The 17,895-nt window shown below is 39.8% G+C and overlaps 1 protein-coding gene across 2 annotated transcripts; it reads left to right on the top strand.

Moving 5' to 3' along the window:
- Positions 1–820: 820 nt before the first annotated feature.
- LOC127970889 (fibroblast growth factor 18-like) lies at positions 821–15,854 on the top strand. 2 transcript variants are annotated; one of them, XM_052573593.1, is made up of 5 exons: positions 821–1,997; positions 11,366–11,405; positions 11,774–11,951; positions 13,706–13,812; positions 15,002–15,854. In XM_052573593.1, the coding sequence occupies exons 1-5, from the start codon at positions 1,966–1,968 to the stop codon at positions 15,266–15,268; spliced, it is 624 nt and encodes a 207-aa protein (XP_052429553.1). In that variant the 5' UTR covers positions 821–1,965; the 3' UTR covers positions 15,269–15,854. The 2 variants fall into 2 exon arrangements, with proteins under 2 accessions (XP_052429553.1, XP_052429552.1); XM_052573592.1 differs by having other exon boundaries at positions 14,999–15,854.
- Positions 15,855–17,895: the final 2,041 nt, after the last annotated feature.

The raw sequence follows: 17,895 nt of genomic DNA, 5'->3' as shown, positions 1-17,895 counted from the left end.
CATGATTAGGCGGATCTGTTCTAGCTTGATTTGGAGAGGTTTACAGCCAGTCATGCTGAGAGACCAGCAAACCCTCTTATGCTGGTTTAAGTTTTTCAAGGGTAGGGAGGGTTTGGTTAGTTGCTTCAAGTCTATATAAAAACAACAGATGTCTATGGTATGTCCTCATTTAGATAGCGAAGTAAAAACGGTGTGTGTGTGTGTGAGAGAGAGAGAGAGAGAGAGAGAGAGAGACGAGTGGAGGGGGTTCGGAGAGGGTGGGTGAGTGTTGGCTTGGCTGACCGTCTGCGGTTCTGTCGCGGTGCTGAGAAATGTTCCTTTTGGATCGGACCGTGAGCTTTCATACCTTCCTCTCGCTTTCAAGCGAACCGTCTTTCTTCACTCTGCCCTCTTGAGTTTTACAGTCATGAAACGAAGACTTAAAATGCATCAAAAGCACTAAACTTCTGGAAGCACCGTAAAGCGATCTGGCTGATGTTGTGCTGGTCCCGGTTTACGCGAGGTGGGGGATTTGGGTTTGAACCCGTGGCAGATTTTTACCCTCTTATAGCGGCTGACCCGGCCTGGGCTTGAGGCAGGGGCGCAATGCGTCCCGGTGGGACCGCTGGCGCGTGCGCGTGTGCTCCTTTGTTGCGCATGGTGACATTGGCGAGTGTTTTCGCTGTAGTCGGGCGGCATCACACAGAGGCTGAGTAATCTCGTTTGGATCCAATAAGTGTGTGTGTGTGTGTGTGTGTGTGTATGAGGGGGGAAAGCAAGAGGAGAGGGAGCGAGGGAAAGAGAAGGGGGGCTGGGGGAGGGAGGGTGGATTGATCTGAAATCTTGTTCTGTTTTTTTTTCTTCCTCTTCTTCTTCTTGGAGTGATTTCTGCGCTCTGCCGTGGAGCTTCAGAAGACAAACGAGAGGAGAGGAAACAAGCTGCGCAAACGCTTTCCAGCGTTGTTAGTTTTCAATCCAACGTTTTACGTGAATTTGTGAATGAAAGCGGCTGAGGAAGAGGAGGGGGCGCAGGTTAAGTGGACGCTGCTTCCAGTGCACGGATCGCTTGCTTTTAATGCGCAAAAAGAATACGCGTTTTCCCTCACAGATCGAAGCGCTTTCGTCGGGGAGACTTTTGCGCTGTACTGGGGGGGAGCTGCAAACTTTCTTCATTTTAAAAATAAATAAAAAGCTCAGATTGCATTCTTTCCCCCTTCAAACATTTTGGAGGTGATGTCATCGGCCCGTGTCTTGGCTGCTGTTGCGCTGGAGCTCCAGAATTGAATCCGGGAAATCAGGTGCAGGGAGCTGCGAGCGTGTGCCGCTTTCCTTCTGCTTTCAATTTCTCCCCCTCATCTGACCTGGACCGCGCCGCCGTCTCTCCGGCGCAGCAGTCATGACTGAGCACGCTCCGCGGTACCCGGAGTCCAGCTCGCCGCCGCGTCTTCATCTCTCCATACCCGTCCAGGTGCTCTGCCTCCCGCAGCGCGTCATTTCGCCCGTAGCGGACCAGCAGTGACGAGAACTCTCATGCGTGCGCATGCACTCGACGGAGTTTTAATCCTTATCTGTGCAAAGACATTTTCAGCAGGTAAAGTTACGCTTGGACTGCTTGAAAAACACTTGGCGCGAACCTTTCGCTGGCTGTCGAAAAGTTTTTACGAGCGGAAACGGCGCATAGGTGTGGGTCGCGTTTGAACTTCGCTTCACCTGTTCCTCAGACTCCGGAGGATTCAGCTTCGCCCCGCCTCCTGCCCGTTACTGACCGCGCACCGCAACCATCCGTGTCGAGTGCCGCGGCGCGCTCACACCCCGCTGACCCCTTTGCCGCCCGTTGACGGTGAAAAGATGCAATCCACCGGCCCCAGCGGGAACATACGCGGACCCTGCATTCAAACGGATTAAACAAACTGGAAAGACGTGAAGCTGTGACCCCAAGAGTCGTTTCGCAAGCGCGCAAGGAGCCATAAGGACGCGGAGGAAGCGATGTGGGCCTTTCTCTCCACGGTGGCTGTCTTGTAAGTCATTTGTGAATGAGCTCATGCAGAATCACTCTTAATGAATCGTTGCTTAAGTTGTAATGCGCAAATTCTTAATCAAAAGCAGTCTGTGTGCCACACGCTTCACTTGACGTGACAAATTCCAAGTCTTGCATACATAATGATCTCATGACATCACCTCTCTGGGTTGCCATAGACACATGTCAATCACACCCAGCTCAGGTAAGGCCCATTCCAATGAAAACAGGTCACTCCACTCACTTTTGGTTGTGCACACATGGCAGTCATCTTGAGATGGTTATCATTCCTTTCCAAACCTGCGGATGGGACCAAAGGGCCTCTGATAATCCACTCTGCCCAGAATCCCGACGCTCCCCCGGGCAGGCAGAGTGGCTGTCTGGTCCTGTCCCGCCAAATTACTAGTAATAACGCCCAAGAATGGTTGTTCTAGCAGGCATGGAGCTGGCATCTTATCTGCTGTCTGGATAGAGTGGAGTGCCTGTGACCTTCTCCGACAGGAAACTGCAGTTTAGAGACAGAAAAACATCAAACGGAGCTTAACATTCTCAGATTGTTGTGCAGAATTAGCAGGGAATTGTGCAAGTGAGACAAGATCGTGTTTGCCGTCTAGTTCTCAAGGCTGGTGTCATTACAGGCTGATAATAGTGGTTTCGGTGGTTCAGGGTCTGGGGAAACAGAAGATGACAGCAGATGCTGATGTGTGAAGGTCTTATTTTCCTGTGTCAGATGCGTTAGTTGACGTTTCTCAGACACGTTTTATTCAAAGCTTTTCTCAGTGGTGCACCTGCGGTTCAGTCACAAGCTCAAGGCCATAGCGATAAGCAGCAGACAATGGAAAATGATTTGATTTTGTGCACTCATGCAATCAGAACAGAAATTTACAAGCCACGTGTTCTTCAAAAAGAAAGACGAAATGCATGGAGTTGATCCTATTTACAAACCAAGCAATCAACTCAACTGACACATTTCTGAGTTTAAAGTAAATATTACACCCAGCATAAATTTTATTGCTAGCTCATCCATTTCAAGTTTATATCTCACAATAATGACTTGAGTTTTTTTTTTTTTTTTTGCAGTATTGAGAGTTTATATCTCCATTCTGAGAAAAAAAAAGTGAGATATGTGAATTTTCAATCCTGAGTATAGTTTTATAGCTCACAATTCTGACATTTCTTCTCAGAAATCCAAGTTTGCATCTCAGAATTTTTAATTTAGCTCACAGAATTAGCAATTTTTAAACAAACTTGTGAGGAAAAAGTCAGAATTTTGAGTTAAAAAGTCACAATAACCTTTTTATTTTGTGGTGAAAATAAGCTCCCATAGCTTTAGTGCTGGTCTGGCAAAAGTGCTGCTAAACCACAGTGATTTTTCTGATGCATCTGGTGAGCAAGGAAGTCTGACTCTTACTGGTTTACACTGAGGGGAACGTCAGCAAGCATAGATGCAAAACAGGTTTGAAATGAATCATGTGAACTTTAACAGAAGGAGTGAAAACCTAGGAAAAGACATTCCCATATCAGGACAGATACAGTGACCTTGAGTGAGCGCTGTGGAAACCAAAGCTTTTACCATGACATATGTAACATGCAAAAGTCCACAGATGGGACTTTCTGTTCCTGTAGATCTTTCAGAGAACATTAATCTTGAGCGCCGACCCGACTCGCAGCACCTACAGCCCTGACTGCATTTCTCTCCCCTTCCCTGTGCTGCTATATTGTTTAAACTTGGCCAGCGGTGTAAATTGTGCTTGAAGGGTGTGCGGGGTGATTTGGGATACGACTCCACCTCTCTGTGCTCAACTCTACACACGAACGCCTTCAGGAATCGTTCTGTCTCAGGTTTGATGATGTCATCACCCTGCTTGTTTTGGCCACCGACAATAGCGCTTAGTGGAGTAAAGCTTGCAGCTACTTTCTTTCTCTCTTTATCCCTCTCTTTCCCCTTTTCCCCCACCTTTCTCTCTCTCTCTGGCAGGCCGCAGACTCGTTGCGGTTTGGGAGGGATATGGAGAATCCGAGGTTGCAGTGAAGTAGGGTTTTTTTTTTGCATTTTCTTTCCCCCTCACTCGCGCTCTCTCTCAGTGAAACACTACTGTTTTAACAGCTGAGAGTTCTTACGGGACCCAGAGCCAGTCTCACCTGCGCAGCCAGGGTTTGGCAACTACACCAACTGTACGTGCACAGATCCACAGCCAGCAATGCTGATCTGCAGCCAGCATGCACAGATCTGCAGTTTGCATGTGCATACAGTGTGTGCAGAGCCACTGTGCATGCATGATCTCAGAGAAACAAACATTTGTAAACACGTATGCCATCAAAGCTCACTAAAGCACTAAATATACTCAATAACATTCATAAGACCTTATTAATGACCAGATAAAATGTTTGACAGGCACAGAAAATGGAAGCTATATGTCTATTAGCTATTGTATAGATGGTACAGACAATACCATTCAAAAAGTTCTTTTTCTGGATTTCTGGAGGATAACATGACCCGGAATTCTGGAGTAATGATGCTGAAAATTCAGATTTGATCACAGGAATAAATTAAATTTTATAATATATGCATATAGAAAACCAGTGATCAAATAAATGTAGCACTGGTGAGCGTAAGAGACTTTTCAAAAGAAATGTTACCAACCCCAAACCTTTGAACTGTATTGTTCATTTGTTTAAACAGCTTCATACATATTCACATCAGAAATGCAGACAGCGTACATCAGTGCACAACGGGTATGCATGGATTAAAAAACTGCACATAGGTGTTTATGTGAGCAGGTGCACACACATAAACACACATGAGAACCTGGTCAGCACATGCACATCTGCTCAGTTATTATGCAAAGTGTGTGGCCGTTCAGGGACTCGGGTACGAAGGGTCAAAATGCAGGTGTGTGCCGGCCAGACGGGTGAAGTCTGTGCATTTAGCATCAGGATATACAGAGTGTCTCTCTTTCATTTACATTTTAAACACAGACAAACACACTTGCTTGTGTAAATATTGGGCCAGTATGAGTGAAGAAAAGGGCCTTGTATCTGTTATGGAGTGAGATGCTCATTTTACATTTTCCTACATCTTGTTTCTCTTGACGTGGAGGAGTTTAGTAGTGGAGGGAACTGTTTTGAGAGTGTGGTGACACCTGTGTTTCATGACTTGTTTTATGTGCTGATTGGATGCCAGGAAATGAAAGAACAAAACGCCAGATCATCTCCAAAAATCTGATTGGTTGGAATTGCTCACAGATAGTTCAGCATCAAGGGCTTTTCCTAGTTAGCATGATCTTGTAACTAGACCATCTTGATGTAAAAACCATCCAAAGTAGTAAACGCTTTTCCCCTAATCACTCTGGAGCTGCAGGGAAATTATATAAAAACCTTTTGTGGCATAAATCCCATATACACTGTAAGAGCATTTAATGTAAATGGAATAATATTAACTATTAATCACAGCACAGGGTTTGGAATCATGGCTGCATCCAAAATCGCACACTTCCCTACTATGTAGTAGGTAAAAAGTGTTTTTCTGAAGTGCACATCTCATGGAGACTTTACTATCCCATGAGGCCATAGGAGAGGATTTGTCAACTGTAGTAAAGCATGGTAGGCCACATGACAATGACAACATAATGAATGAAGTAGACTCATTAGTCACATGGCATGAGTGGCTCAGGTGACTGGCTCACAAAACCTGTATTCAAAATAAAGGATGGCAGGTTTGCATGCACTTTTTATTCTGAATGGGAACTCTAACAAGTTGCCTTTAAAAGCTTTAAAAGTATCTCAGTCCCTGAGAGGTTATAGGTGACAATGGATATATCATAGCAAACATTGTTTTTCTTGTCCTTCGAAATAAGAATTTGCTGTACTATGCAGAGACTCTAACAATCACAATGGAAACTAAGTTACAAAACCGACTTGTTCAGAAATCATCATGGTTTTGACAGTTATGGCATTTACATATCAAAGCCTATTTTCTGAGCAACCCACCAACTATTCAGCGCTGTTCAGCAACTGAGCCTGCCATAGAGAATGACAGCCTGAGCCTGGATAACAGAGAACGTTCTCGGAACATTGTTGGAAGGTTCTCTCAAAGTTATGAACAAACATGCTTCCAGTAATGTTAACAGAATGTTTGTGCATGTTCTCAAAATGTTAGTACAGAAACGTTATTTATGCATTATTTTGCATTATTTATGCAAAAAAAAAAAAAGGATGTTTTCATAACTTTATGGTAAGATCAGCAAAATGTTCTTACTGGAACTACAGCAGTACTCAGAGGTTAGTCAATAATAACAGATACAAATAGACATCTCTAATAATTGGCACATTTATCATTTAAAGTCTTCCTCCTAGGGACTTGCACTTTTGTGGTAGTTTAGTAAAAATGCAGACAAGTATATGATCATAAGACAGAATTTTAGTATAAATCATGTGAGGGTAGTTGTAAAGCGTACAGCAGAGGTGAACCTGGGAAATGTGGTTTTTGTACATTGTGCAGCTTTTATTGGGTGTGTGTTCCTGTGGTTTGTTGTTTAATGTAGGGAGTGTGTAACTGACGTGCACAACACATTTAGTGAATGAAATGTCACACACTTATTGCATTATGTGACTATATTTTGTATGCAAATGTGCAAATGAAGCTGAATACAATATATACATAGCTTTATGTATAAAGTAATAATGTGATTTACTTTTTTCTTCACTATATGTGTCCAGGTAAGGTTAGTTATATTTAATATACTAATTATTAATTAATTAATTTTAGTTATTAATGTACCCACAGAAGGTACAATAATAGCTTCAGCCCAAAATTAATATTCAGTTAATATTCAGTTATATAAAAATCTTAAATACAAAAAAAAAAAAAAAAAAGATGAGATGTTGCTTTTCATGAAAGTAGGCATGTAAATAAGTAAATAAATCACTTTTTTAAATGACCATAACAGTAATCAATTTGACTCGTGCACTACATTCTAAGTATTCTGAAATCATATGTTTTGTATGAGAAACAAATTCATAAAATAAAAACAAATCTAAAAATGTAAATATTTATTTTAATTTATATTTTATATTATTTAGCAAAAGATTGCATAAACATAGTTTGCTTGAGGGTGAGTTAATAATTTTTTTTTTGAATGAACCATATTAGAAGGGTTATTTTATACATGTATTATATATATATTTTTTTATTTGATAAATATGTCTATATAGTTTTATTTTTAATTATTATTTTTATTATTATTGCATTTATATTAGTTTTTCATATTTAATTTCAATTAACATTTGTTTTATTTCAAGTAACAAAAATTATTTTATGGTTAAATTTTTAACTAATAATCCTGTCCTTGATCATTCCTTTAATCGTGTTGTTTTGTGATGCAATATGGTGCGTTATGAACATGTGTATGTTAAGTGTGTGTTGACAGGCATGATGTATGTGTGTGTGTGTGTTTGTGTGTGTGGTTGCAGCTGTCAGCTGGTTAAATGCTACCCCTCTCTCTCTCTCTCTCTCTCTCTCATATCTCTTCATAGCTGAGGCAGTGTGGGGGAGTTGTTCAATCTCTACTTCCAGATAGGGAAACAAGAGAGAGGAAGGGAGAGAAAGAGCGAGGGATTAAAAACGACGATGAGAAACACTCTCTCAATTCCTTTCCTATCTCCTCCATTCCTGTCTTTTTCCCCTCTGGCGTGTTTTCCTCTGTTTGCGGCGCCTTCATTGACCCCGCCAGTGATTTCATTTGCGAGCTGAATTTTTGGGATGTAAACAAGCGATGGGCTGCAGCTGAATCATCCGGAATAAATCAAAAACTACCGTCTTATCGCGATCGACGGAATATTAATGTCGAAAAGAGCCACAACCCTGCCACAATTCTCACCGTTCATAACATCAGCTGGAGGAAACCTCATTGACTGGGAATCTCACAGAATGAGCTCAGCGATTCGCTGTTACATCAGAGGTCAAAGGGCATTTCTGCCATTGATCGTTTCAGAATCACTGGAAGCGTCTTGCTTCTGAAAATATAATAGTATATAAATAATCGTATTTAAGAAAAATAACACTGGTGCTCACATTCTAATCATTGTGTGAAATATCTGATAGACATATTTAAAAAGCTTCACATACAATCTGGACATCTGATGAATGTATCTGAAAAATCCTCCAGATAAAAATACATAAATCCAGTTAACATTAGCATATGCTTTCAGGAATTTGTCATACACTAAAACCAACCCTCACACGAGCCTGCTGCTGACATTAACAGCCGATTTACAAAACATACCAGTAGTTGGCTTAAAAGTCAACTATTAGCGAGAACATTTTTGACTAGCATTTTGGCCTCACATGTATGGCAAAAGTTGTCCACACACCCACACACTCATGATCTCAGACATTCGGTCATGAAGAGGTCGAGGGGTCACTGGCGAGACGATAAGGAGGAAGTGATGTGTTCTTCTTGGTTCCCACCCACTCTCAGCTTCTCAATGAGTGACATAACACTGACCACACCCACACCACCCAGAGAGAGAGAGAGAGAGAGAGAGAGAGGAAGAGAGAGAGGGAGGGAGAGAGGGGGGGGGGGGGAGAGATGGGACAAAAACCCGATTGAAGCCCTGCATGCTGAGTTCTGTAAGAGTATCCTCAGAATATAGAGGCTAAATAGAGACTACACAACTGCAGATTATCTGAGTACAGTGAAAGACTGTAAATTAAGACAGTTGAGGAGGTACAGACTGAGCAGTCATACTCTGAGTATAGAGACGGGCAGATATCAACAGCACTGGTTGCCCAAAGAGAGCCGTATCTGCCCTTACTGTAATCATGGGGAAGTGGAGACAGAGCAACACTTCTTCACCAGCTGCCCCAACTATGGAGATATTAGAAAGACATTCTATCCCAAATTTGTAACACTTTGCCCTGACTTCAAAACGTTAAACAAGAAAACACAACTTCAATATTTATTAGGTGAAAAACAAGATTGTATCTTACTAGCAGCAAGATACATTGATGCCTTTCACAAAAAGAGGGAGGAGTCAACAAATCAGTGATGCACCCACAAACACACACCGCATTGAATTTTTAAATGTTCATAGAATTCTAAAATGTTGATTAGTTCTACTTTTTAAATGTATACATGCATGTTTTTGCTGCAGAAGATGGAGAAGTGTGTGCATTAGCTGCAAGAGAGAATTATTGGTTTATTAAATTATTGGTTTATTATTAGATTATATTACATTTTGTTTGTATATTATCAGTTTTCTTTTTAACTGTAGTAACATTTATTTAATAAAAACAAGAAACTTTCAATCAGAAGACAGAAGGTATTAGTAGATTGTGTCCAACAGCAACACTTTGATCATGTTGATCATTTAGCCGTCAGAAATGTAAAAATAAAAATATGAATCTGTAGGATCATAGGGTTAATAGCTACACAGGAAATCCTTGCTGGAGACTCTGGCCACTCAGATTCATCCAATATTACATGATCTGAGCTAATGTTAGTTAGTTAATGTTAATAGCTCCATACTCTTAGTGTAGACAGCGTTGAGTCATTTCTGTCTAGTTTTATTTCTCATAAGAAGGAATTTTAAGAAACTGCATTGTGATACAATAGTGTCATCATTCAGCTCAATGTAGTTCAATGTTGTTTCAATTTAGTTTAAATAATGCTCCGAACTCAAGCCAATGATTGATCAGATGTTTCTGTGTGCCGGGAAGCTGAAACAGTCTGTCTCACAGAGTTGAATCAGCCGACAAATGGTTTACTTTTAGTTGTCTCTGCATATTAAGCTGAGACAGGAGAAAGTGTTTTTACATCAGAGAAATTGCACACGTCATCGTCAAGCGTCTCTGAGCAGAAGTGAAATCTGTTCCTCCGCTGGTGTCTGACGTTTGAGTCCGCAGCAGGCGTTAGTCCCGTAGGGGGCTGTGGTCTCCTCGTTGGCTGTCATAACATCGGACTTTTCACACTGACTTATGTTGAGCAGACGCACTGATCCGTCCTGCGGGCCTGTTCGATTTCAAAGTGGCGGTCCCCTGCCAGAACAGGGCCTGTGGTGATGGAGAAGTTTAGCGTGGGCCCTCATCCACTCGCTCTTATACGCTTAAAATCTTACTCACACCCACGGCCTTCCAAGTTTCCATGAAAATGTGAGTTATACTTCAAATGTCAGGGTTTTCCCTTTTCCAGCAACATGTGGCGATTAAACCAAGAAGGGAAAGTAGTTTAGAATTGTCATTCAATTAAAATTCACATCATCGATTTTCTAAATGCATGCTATTGTGAACAATTTATCTGTGCATGTTTCATTTCTTTAAATAGTGTTTTAACCTTGTTTAATAAACAAAAATATGTTCTAAGAACGATTTGTTAATGTTCCTATTAATTTCTCAAAGGGATAGTTCACCTAAAAATTTAAATTCTGTCATTAATTACTCACCCTCGTGTCATTCCAAACCTGTAAGACCTTAGTTTGTCTTCAGAACACAAATTAAGATATTTTTGATGAAATCCTAGAGATTTCGGACCCTCCATAAACAGCAGTGCAACTGACACATTCAAGGCTCAGAAAAGTAGTGAAGACATTGTTAAAATAGTCCATGTGACATCAGTGGAGGGTCAGAAAACACACGGATTTCATCAAAAATATCTTAATTGGTGTTCTGAAGATGAACAAAGGTCTAACAGGTCTGGAACGACACGAGGATGAGTAATACATTTTTGGGTGGACTATCTATTTGATTTATTTTTCCATTCACATTCTGAGAACCTCGTTACTGTGAAAAGGCGTTACTGTGAAAATGTACATCACAATATGAAAAACAAAAGTTCTGTCACTACCTCTACTGCATTGTGACTTATTTGAATTGTCACCTACACATGGAAACGTAGTATTCTGATTGGCCAGTGACAACTTTTCTGTTTTCATTTTGTATAAATGGCCAAAGAATTGCATAATATCCCTGACGGGGGTTTTTTTTTTTTGTTAAATGCTGCACTAGTTTAATTTCTCTTGAATCACTCTGTGCGCATTTTCTCATCGCATTTTAAAATAATTGAACTCAAACCATAATTTCTTATTAATGCATTTTATATTTAATAAGTACAAGATTGGAATTTTAATGGTAAATAAACCCCTCTAGCTTGAAATAAGACCCTTCTAATTTTTTTGTTTCTAACTCTACATAATCCTTTACATAAACTATGATACTCAGACTGGAGGATGGTGTTCATCATTTTGTCTTCACATTCCCCGAAGACCGGATCCGTCAGCAGGGCTTTGGGATGCTGGGTGGAACTGTTTGTGTTACCATTGTAACACTCACCTGACCTTGATTGCTCTCTCTGTCTTTCTCTGGTTTCTCAGGTATATTCAGATGATGCTGGTCATGTGTAATCCTCTACAGGTGAGTTAACCTGAAATCAAAATGGTCTTATTGTGCATGATTCAATCAGTGCATGTTAACTCATGCATGTTAACATACTGCTGGGTATTGTAAAGTGTTACAATTATTTAAAACTGTCAAAAAAAATTACAGCTAGTATACATGTAAAAACTCTGGAGGCTGAATTTAGGCCATAGATCATCCACAATCCACTGCAAACTCACTTTCTGATATGAAATACCTGCTTTAACAACAACACACCATAAATTCAACCTAGGCTTATACCGTAGTACTTCTCTTAGTAGAGTTTTCACAATGAGTTCACTTGAGAAAAATGTCTGAATATAACGGGAAATAAAGACTGGATGTGTGTGGTCTGTTGCCTGCAGGTGTTTGGAGTGGACGGGGTGAATTTCAGCGTGCACGTGGAGAATCAGACTCGTGCACGAGACGCCATGAGCCGGAGACATCATCGCGTGTACCAGCTTTACAGCCGCACCAGTGGGAAACACGTCCAGGTGCTCGGACGCAAAATCAGTGCACGAGGAGAGGACGGAGACAAATATGGTAACAACAGATACACACATAAGAAAGACCACCCCCACACTCCACACACACACACACACAGGAAACAGGAAAAGACAAAGACTCGGCTACTGCTGATACAGTGATTCACAGACAGAGAAAAAAGAAGCCAATGAATTCTGGTTATGTGTTGACAGTCACATCATGTAATATAAACCTATAACCTTAGATTTGAGCCACACCACCATTATTCCCACTGGTGTCAGTTCCAACATCTACAGCACATTTTCACTAGATATCAGTATTGGTGACTGGAAGACCTCTGTCAGTCAATCGGTATCTTCGTTTACCCCCCTCCCATCCATTCATCCATCCCCCTCTCCTCTTCTGCACACAATCAATGGATGTGAAAGTTGAAAGAGGATATCGGCACTCATATCTAACAATGGGCCTGATTTATTCATGGGTGGATCTCACAAAAACATCCCAATTGCACAGAATGAATGAATTAATTAATTAAGAATTTTTGTATTTTGAGAAATAATTTTCGGAATACTTAAGCATGTTTTTAACTCAAAGTCTTATTATTGTAATGCATGGATACTTTGTTATATTACAAGACTTTAATAAGCAGGTTAGTAGCAGTGTATGATAATTAATGAAAACTAAAAATGAAAGCAATAAAACATTCATTAATTGAAATAAAATAAACACTAACGGAAATAAAATGTAAAAAAATTGATAATTTCCAAAGCAACGTTTAGCAATTTTCATTTACTGAAATAGCTAAGATATAAATAAAAATACACAAATTACTAAAAATTTTAACTAAAATTTAAACCATAATGGGAAATACAATTCTAATAGTATGTCCGAATGTAACTGAATGAGAATGCCTTGAAAATAGAATTAATTATTGTGCAAATATTGTTAGAATTTAGAAGATCTTTATTATATATATATATATATATATATATATATATATATATATATATATATATATATATAAAATCTACTACTTTCCTGTAAGAACATATGACTTGAACACGATCTTGACAGTTTTTGTGAGATTCAGCCTCATAATTCTTTCATTCTTTATGGTGAAAATATTATTCAGAAAGCTTCCAGAGAGCTTGAGGTTTTGTGATCGCCTCTCCTCGTCAGGAAATAAAGGGAAGAGAAAGACCGGGAGATGGGAAGAGGGTGAGGATGAATGTATTTACTCAGCGAGTCAGGGATGTCTGGATCAGGAGAGATTGGAGAAAGACAAAGAGGTTATTGATCTCTTGTGACCCCTGCGCTCATAAAGGTTACGCAGGAGCCATTTCAGAGCTTCAACTGCCATATCCTGAAACACACACACACACACACACACACACACACACACACACACACATGGGCTGAATGACCTCACTAGAGGCTGACAGTGAATTGTAGCTGGAGGCTTTTATAATGCAGTGACAGAGAGGCTGATCAGAGTAGCATACTGCTAATATTATTTTTACAGCATATGTTCTGCGTATTGACCCACCATTGCCAAAAAAAGTCTCCCATAATGCCAGGGCCCGGATTAAGAATTAAATTGCTGATGTGACTTATATTAAGCTTGATTTGGTTTTGAACCATCAGGTTTTATCAGGCCTCTGTCTCTTTTGAACTGTTATTAATAGTGCCAGTCAAGGCAGCTGCTCAAACAGATCCACTGCATCAAATTATAAACAACGTCATTGTAAAACCAGAGCTCACAGTGATATTTTAGTAACGTCTGTCTGTCTCTCTGCCTGTCTCTTTACAAGCCCAGCTCGTAGTGGAGGCAGACACCTTCGGCAGCCAGGTGCGAATCCGAGGGAAGGAAACCAATTATTACCTGTGTATGAACCGCAGAGGGAAACTCGTAGGCAAGGTGAACTTCACTGCTGATTTCTTTCACTTTCTTTCTTCCTGTATCACCTGTTGAAACAAATTTGAGCCAGGATATGAATATAGATCTTGTCATGTTTTATAAGTGGCCATTTCTTTCTTCTGTGAAAATAAAAAAAATATATATATATATTTTGAAGAATGTTGGTAAACCAATGGTTTCGAGTCCCATTGAATTCGATATGGACAGAAATGCCATGAAAGCCAATGGGACCTGAAGCTATTTGGTTACCAACATTCTTCCGAATATCATCTTTTGTGTTCCACGGAATAAAGTCAGTAATACAGGTTTAGAAATAACATGAGGGTGAGTAAATGATGCATATTTTTGATTGTCAGGTGGACCATCGATATATATAAAAAATAAAATAAAATAAATTTAAAAAAAAAACAGCTAATCCCTAATTACTGTTACCTTAACAAGTGTATTTTTTTTATTTAAGAGCCAATATATTTTCTAGTTGTGACAAGAGCTAAAATATTTTATCAGGTATAAATGGCTGAGAAATTGCTGTTTTGAATTAAAAAAAATAAATAAAAATAATTTTAATTGATTTTTTTTTTTTTTTTTTACTTGCGGAATTATTAAATTAAATTCAAATGAAAATTAAATTATTATTATATCATGTAGAAATGACTAAGAAATTTAAATTTAAAATCATTTTTAAAAAATTGCAAAAAGTTATGAAAAATAAACTTAAAATCCTGTAGTTGTGAACTACTGAAAACTCAATTTTGAAACTTGTGGAATTAAATAATCAAATCATCATTATTATAATTATTTAACTATTTTAATATGTTAGCACTCATACTTTTTGTATAAACAAAAAGGAGCGAATTTGTCAGATACAGCAGAAGTAACAAAAAAGATACTGGTAATTTGCTGTTTCTAAGTTTAAAGACATTTCTTCACCCTAACACAGTGTAATGCACTCATGTGAAAAATCAATCAATTGTTCTTCATTTTAACACAATACATATTACACAAGTCCTATTTTACATTATGTGTAATATTAGCCTACATGGAACCAAAAATATTTAGAACAACTAATGCAGATAATCTCAAATCTAACAAACATATTTGTGAATTTTTTTAACATACAACGTTTATGGTCAAGCTAACACATTTGTCTCCATGTGTGTGTATATGGACTTTTTGGTCTCCCCAGAAGGCCAGCAATCGTAGTGCAGACTGTGTCTTCATCGAGAAAGTCCTGGAAAACAACTACACAGCGCTAATGTCGGCACGCTACACGGGGTGGTACGTGGGCTTCACCAAAAGAGGGCGCCCTCGCCGTGGTCCGCACACGCTTCCCAACCAGCAGGACGTCCACTTCATGAAGCGTTTCCCACCCGGAGAGCAGCCGGATTTACCGCCGTTTCGCTTCACCACTGTTAGCAAGAGGAGCAAGAGAGTCCGAGCGGCGCGACCGCGCTAACGCTGAGGCCAATGTCCCACTGCTAACATTTACATGAGGACGAGGAACAAACCAAAAGAGAGTCCCAGTGAAAATGACACTGCTAATGCGAAGCAGGACCGTCTTGTCTTATTTGAACAGTGACAGCATCACTTTATATTCCACTGGGTTGGACCTCTACAACCCTAATAATAAATTCTAGCTAAATTACACCAGAGCTGTGGTCAAGACAGCTTGCTTCAGACACGGAGATGACTAACCAAAGCAAACGTCTGGCCCAGTGGAGGAAGCATTGGGCTGCGCATACATTGAGCGGCTCACAATGAAGACACGAAACAAAACACAAGCACACAGGCCTGTAGACGCCGATCGTGTGGCAACTTTTCTAAGACAAGACTTGGACGTGATTCCGCCTAAGGGAGAGGAGTGGAAATCCCTGAACCTGCGGAAGAAAGAAATGGACACTGACTGGAAACTAAGACAGAAGGGCTGTTATATGGGAGCTCCTGGGATCAGACCTGCCTTAAACGATGCCCTCAGACAAAAATGAAAGTTCGGGCATCATTTACTCACTTCAAATCACTCCAAAGGCATATGTTTGTTTTGTTTTGTTTTTTTTTGGGGGGGGGGGGGGGGGGGGGTTTCACTGCAACAGAGAATAGCACGCATGTTTTCAGACAACAGTTCATAGTTAACATGTCTGTCAAGCTCTCGAAAGGACTAAAAAAACTAAACAAAAAGTTAATTTTGACACATGAAACAGCTATAAGTTATTATTAATTGTGACCCTGGACCACAAAACCAAATTAAGCTAGTTTAAGATTTATACATCTGAATGATGAATAAATAAGCTTTCCATTGATGTATGGTTTATTAGGATCGGACAATGTTTGGCCGAGATACAACTATTTGAAAATCTGGAATCTATGGGTGCAAAAAATACTGAGAAAATCGTCTTTGAAGTTGTCCAAATGAATTCTTAGCAATGCATATTACTAATCAAAAATTAAGTTTCGATGTTTACCATAGGAAATTCACAAAATATCTTAATGAAAAGAAAACTTGATAATTTTGACCCATACAATGTTTTTTGGCTATTGCAAAAATATAGCCTTTAGTGATTATTAAACAAGAAAAAATATAGGGTGTAGACTTGGTTCTATGCATCGGTTGCTGACGGGATGTCGAGATGTGGGTGTGGCAGTCAGGAAGGGGTGGAGTTTAAGCAGACTAAATCATTGGAGCATCCTGCATACATCAGCAGAGCGAAATCAGACGTTTCACTGGAAGATCCAGTTATAAAACGATTAAACATTACAATGTGAAAAACAGTTTAAAAAAAGGCATGGATGAATCTTTTATCATAAGACCAATACATAATCATCAAACAATATGACTTCAAAGATTTAGTGCACTAGTCATGTGGACTACAGTTTTAGTGTTTCATTTATTTTTGGAGCTTGACAGACTCACTATGAACTTTAATTTTGAGGTGAGCAAATAATGACGGAATATTAATTTTTGGCTGAACTATGCCTTTGAAGCTAATGAATAAATGAATGTAATTCTGTATAAGTGTGTGTGCATGTGAGTGCAATGGCGTATTTCAGGTTGCATTAAAGACCGTGAGGGATATATTCATACGTGACTTATTGCTGGATGGACAGGATTTAGCGGAACTGGAATGTAAAGGATAATAAAGAGGAAACTCTCTTAAAGCTGCACCAAATACAAACCAAACCAAAGACAAGTGGTGACCAATGACAGAGACAACCTGAACAGCTCCGATCCCACGAGAGCACAGGACGGGTCGCCACGAAAAATGACACGAGGAGCAACGTTCCTGTTTGGATTTTAATGTGGAATGCTGCTACTGGGAAATATAACGGAGAACCAAAGTCTTATACCAGCTTATTAAAGGAAAAACATTACAAAACTTTTTTTTAAATATAAATATATATATATAAATAAATAAATATATATAGATTAATGCTGACTAAGTGATATTACTTTGACTGCTACTATCATTGTTGTTACTATAAAAGAATTCCACTTATTTATTTTATCTCTGTGTATGGCAAAAACCTTTCCAAAGCCAGTAAACTCTACAGAAACCTGTCTGTGTTTCAAAACATACATGTTGTGTGAGTCGTCATTATCATCAATCTGCTAACAAACATATGGTCAGGAATTTATGTTTTATGTAACCCAGGTCGTATCTACATTCCATAATCATTCCAGCAACCTTAGTGTAGAAAACTATAACAACCACATAGCAATGTCCCAGCAATCACCCAAACATTTTAGGAACCTCAAAGTCACGTGGGAAACTTTGTCAATCACATGACAATGTCCTGGCAACCACCCACAACATTCTAGCAACTCCCTGGCAACTACCCACAACATTCTAGCAACTCCCTGGCAACCACCCACAACATTCTAGCAACTCCCTGGCAACCACCCACAACATTCTAGCAACTCCCTGGCAACCACCCACAACATTCTGGCAACCACCCACAACATTCTAGCAACTCCCTGGCAACCACCCACAACATTCTAGCAACTCCCTGGCAACCACCCACAACATTCTGGCAACCACCCACAACATTCTAGCAACTCCCTGGCAACCACCCACAACATTCTAGCAA

Source organism: Carassius gibelio, chromosome B14 (genome assembly GCF_023724105.1).
Source record: "Carassius gibelio isolate Cgi1373 ecotype wild population from Czech Republic chromosome B14, carGib1.2-hapl.c, whole genome shotgun sequence".
Classification (NCBI taxonomy): domain Eukaryota; kingdom Metazoa; phylum Chordata; class Actinopteri; order Cypriniformes; family Cyprinidae; genus Carassius; species Carassius gibelio.
The sequence above is the reverse complement of the archived record's forward strand: the minus strand, read 5'-3'. Positions and strand labels throughout refer to the sequence as shown.

Excerpts from the sequence above, each read along its gene's own strand:
- LOC127970889 (XM_052573592.1), top strand. The coding sequence starts at position 1,966 with ATGTGGGCCTTTCTCTCCACGGTGGCTGTCTT. Across the intron at positions 11,406-11,773 it reads TCATGTGTAATCCTCTACAG|GTGTTTGGAGTGGACGGGGT; the intron begins GTGAGTTAACCT and ends TGTTGCCTGCAG. Across the intron at positions 11,952-13,705 it reads AGAGGACGGAGACAAATATG|CCCAGCTCGTAGTGGAGGCA; the intron begins GTAACAACAGAT and ends TCTCTTTACAAG.